Consider the following 4,532-nt stretch of genomic DNA (forward strand, 5'->3'; position numbering starts at 1 on the left):
TTACTATGTCCATTAGCATTTAATGCTACGGTCATAGCATTCAATGCTATAATAATGCTATGATCGTATCACTAAATGCTATGGACATAGTAATTTTACACAAGACTATAGCATTTAAACTTGAGCGTCTTGATGGTCCGCAGTTGGTGCGGCAGCATAGTAAAATTTAACATAAAATTTTGCATCTGCATTAAGCAGTAAGTTCTCGTATTCTACCACAGCAGAACCTATCTAGATAACCTCAGAATAGATTTCTAGCAGAAACTGAGTAAAATCCGTCACTTATTTGTAACAATTTAAATGGAATATTTTATTTAAATAATTACGAAATCGCAGAACGATTTTTGCTGGCAATTATGTATGTTCCGTTAATATAGATTTTGTTGCACTTATACCGGCATTTTGCTGATAAAATTTGCAGCAAACATTTCGTTAAATCTGTTTTATTTTCATAGATTTTAGCTATTTACGCTATTTTATTGTATTTCCCATGCTTCGTGATATAAATTTTATATAATTTTATATAAGTAAATTTTAAGTATATAAATCGACTATTATACCGATAAGACATTTTTATAAACTGATAATTGATGTACAATATCTTTTATTTTTAAGAGAAAATATTGTTAACAAAGAGATAACAATATTTTCTCTCTCTTTTATTGTATATTAATATATCTTAATTGTATTGTACTTAATTATACGTAGTACAAGTACAGTAAAAAGTAAAAAGTAGCCTGAAATTTTAGTAATCTGAAATATATGTTTAATAACGAATTATAAAATTTTCATTTTTTTAGATGACTATATATATAATAAAACTCTTGTTGCAGCAAATCAATTACTCTAGTAGACAAATTATTTACATCCACATTTAATTATTAAAAATTAATAGTATTCATCTATAAATTTAGTTATATTGCAATTTTATTATACAATAATGTATTACAAGTATTAATACAAAAATATTAGGACAAGACATTTTAAGATTTTAAATATTATATGATTAATTTTTATTACAATAATTACAATATCTTCCTTATTTATTCGTTCTTTATCAAGTATTGAGTTGAAATTTATAATTAAATTTCGTTACATATACTACCGCGCGTCTACGCTATATACTGATCACTTCTTCTGAGAAATCAAATCATATTACCTATACGGTATCTAATTATTTTATCTACTACAGATATTATAATTAAGAAGAGCGTACGTATCATTTATTAATCAATATATAGTTTGTATAGAAAAAGTCTAAATTTCAGCAAGGTCTCATCTATTATAATTATTTTCGGTAAAAACAGAGAACAGCCTACATTAAAATAAGATAAGAATTGCGAATTTCGTCATATTATATGCATTTCGGATGGTTTTGTCCGCAACTTGCCATTAGCTAGGTATCGGAAATGTGTAAGTAATTTAGTTGTATAATGTATTTTTTTTATGATATTCTGTACGTTACTTATATTATATTGTTTGACGCGTAAATTGTATGTTACATACAAATTGTACGATAAAAAAATTTCGAAAAGAAAAGAAAACATAGATACATTTGAAGAAAAGAGGACCGCCGATTTTAATTGGCGGGGGTAGACCCGGTAGACGCGGGTAGTAGAGAGTCTCTACAGATTGGTTTGTTTTTACTGAATCAAACTTTAATTGATTTCTGAAATTAAAAATATACAGTTTGTATAGGAAAATTTTAAATTTAACCAAGGTTTCTATTGTAATTATACTAATTATATTCGGTCAAAAAAAAGGTATATTTTCAACTTTAAACGTTGACCTCGACATTGCTTTAGATTTGAATCTAACGTCAATATACGAAACAAGTAAACAGCAATGAAATTACACGTCAGTAAATGTCGAGACTCTAGTAAGGAAACATTACCTTCGGTAATTTCCGCGTCGAAGAGAAAATAATTCACCCTTTTTCGCAAACGCGGTGGAGCAAGCAAGGTAATAAAACGCAGAATAATGCGCAACAGATTCTTTTTCTTCTTTTAATTATAATCTGTCAAATTTAAGAGACAATTTGGCTGTAACATTTTGTGATAATTTCTATAGTCCTTGAAAAACTTCCAATTCTGCTTCCAATTATATAAAGAAACGTTATCAAATAAACGTATTTTTCAGATCAATCACATACAACGAGACAATTCACGAATTCACGAAACGTTTATTTCTTAATAATAACAAAATTACAATAAAATTTATGCGACCACATTGCGATAACCATAAGTGTATAAATCATCTAACGCTATTCACTTTAAGAACCTTCTAAATCCGGATAGCTCTTTTCCACGCTTGAATCAAACGATGTTTACGAAAATAAGGAAACGTTTACGAAAATTCTTCAGTCGGAACAATAATAACGTTCCATCCTCTCTTACATTCGATGATCCTACAGTATGGTACCAGCTAACATACGTGAACTTATCAAACTGCAGTGGAATCACCACTTTGCCAAAAGAGTTGGGCGCCTTACCCCACCTTGAAAAGCTCGTTCTGTCGAACAATGGTTTTGGAGTGTCCGTCGAATTTAAATGGCACTGGCTACAACAAACGGCCATTCAGAATAATCTACGTTTTCTAGACTTGAGCAAGAATTCAGTAAGTTGTATTTTATCTTTACACGGGAATAAATGGATCGCGGATTCTGTCGTCGGAGAAATGAATTTAATTGACCATTGTCATTGGTAATCACAATTTGTCATTGATTACAGTTGACTGAACTACCGGCGTGCATCGGGAAGTTAAGTGCTTTGACAGAGCTGATAGTTTGCCATAACTCGCTGAGATTTTTGCCGCGGGATTTGGGCACCTTACCTCACCTTGAGAAGCTCGTTCTATCGAACAATGGTTTTGGAGCGTCTCACGAATTTGAATGGCACTGGCTGCAACAAACGGCCATTCAGAATAATCTACGTTTTCTGGATCTGAGCAAGAATTCAGTAAATTGTATTATATCTTTACACGGGAATAAATGGATCGCAAATTTTGTTGTCGGAGAAATGCATTTAATTGACCATTGTCATTGGTGATCACAATTTGTTATTGATTACAGTTGATGATTGTACTACCGGCGTGCATCGGGAAGTTAAGTGCTTTGACAGAGCTGATAGTTTGCCACAACTCGCTGAGATATTTGCCGCAGAGCATCGGAAATCTACGAAACTTGCGATTTTTGAGATCATCGAATAACAAATTGTTCTATTTACCGGGAAGTATGATGAACATGCAACTGGAAACTTTGGACGTTTCGACGAATGACTTTCTTACACTTGATGGTACTCTTATTTTCAAGGAGTTGACGCTTCGTACCTTGGCAGCTAAAGTGGTCTTGAAGAACAGGTTTGTTGGCTTCACATCCATTCTTCTTTCTGCCCACATTGTGGGCATGGCACACGCATGTCGCCGCTCGAAATAAGATACACGATTCGAGCCGAAATAATTATATCTCTGACGTTTCTGTAGATCAACATACCGAAAAGAAAGAGACAACATACCACCTGAGTTGTTCAAGCAGTTCGAGTCTCTTGAGACTGAAACGAATTATTGCCTTCATTGCAATAGGCCTTGCTTAGACTCTTATATAACGGAGTTCACGAGGCTTAACCCGCTCTGTATTGCCAATACGACGATATTGGACACAGAAGAAAACGAAATCTTGTCTTTTCAATGTTACTTCTGTTCGCCCGATTGCCGTGAAAAATCGAGGATTTGTAATATTTGGTTGGAGTAGAAGATAAACTTTGGAACTTGAACAGTTATATGCAAGTTTAAGAGTAATATTCAACATTCGATTCGTGATAAAATAACTCTGAGGTACGTCTTCTAATCTCTTAATATCACAATTAACGTCCGGCCATTTATAATAGTTTACAATAATTTTTATAACATTAATTTATAATAATAAACTTCATTTGTGCGCAGTCGCAATGTATTGTATGTATAATACTTACATATAATACTTATATAATTTGTAAATTAACAAAAGAAAATGGGCTCACCGAAATCCTGACAATCTCGTTATGCAAGACTAAACATATAATCAAAATGATTGCACAATTTTATCATATTTGCATATTTTTTTATTTTGACATTTACTTTATGTATCCTGCAGTAGTTTGCCAGCAGATTCGAGCAAAATATTATGCCACTTTGCCACAATGTTTTGCTCGAGCAAAATTGTGGCTGCTTAATTGGCCGATTGACAACTGCATCTGCATTAAGCTCATATTTTACCGCATAGCAGAATTTATCGAGGAATTCTCATAATAGATTTCTAGCAGAAACTGAGTAGAATCCATCATTTTGTAACAATTTAAATGGAATATTTTATTTAAATAATTACGAAATCGCAGAATCTCGTTTTTTGCTGGCAATTATGTATGTTCCGTTAATATAGATTCTGTTGCACTTATTTTGCTGATAAAATTTGTAGCAAACATTTCGTTAAATCTGTTTTATTTTTTATTTTTTAAATTTTAGCTGTTTACGCTATTTTATTGTACTTACCATACATA

At 32.1% G+C, this 4,532-nt stretch overlaps 1 protein-coding gene across 1 annotated transcript; it reads left to right on the forward strand.

Annotated features, from left to right (window-relative positions):
- The first annotated feature begins 2,123 nt into the window (after positions 1-2,123).
- LOC139824802 (uncharacterized) lies at positions 2,124-4,532 on the forward strand. Its single transcript, XM_071797344.1, has 4 exons — positions 2,124-2,616; positions 2,730-2,957; positions 3,071-3,357; positions 3,481-4,532. Exons 1-4 carry the CDS (start codon positions 2,323-2,325, stop codon positions 3,746-3,748), a joined length of 1,077 nt encoding a protein of 358 aa, XP_071653445.1. The 5' UTR covers positions 2,124-2,322; the 3' UTR covers positions 3,749-4,532.

The sequence above is a fragment of the Temnothorax longispinosus genome, unplaced genomic scaffold (genome assembly GCF_030848805.1).
Source record: "Temnothorax longispinosus isolate EJ_2023e unplaced genomic scaffold, Tlon_JGU_v1 HiC_scaffold_58, whole genome shotgun sequence".
Taxonomy (NCBI): Eukaryota; Metazoa; Arthropoda; class Insecta; order Hymenoptera; family Formicidae; genus Temnothorax; species Temnothorax longispinosus.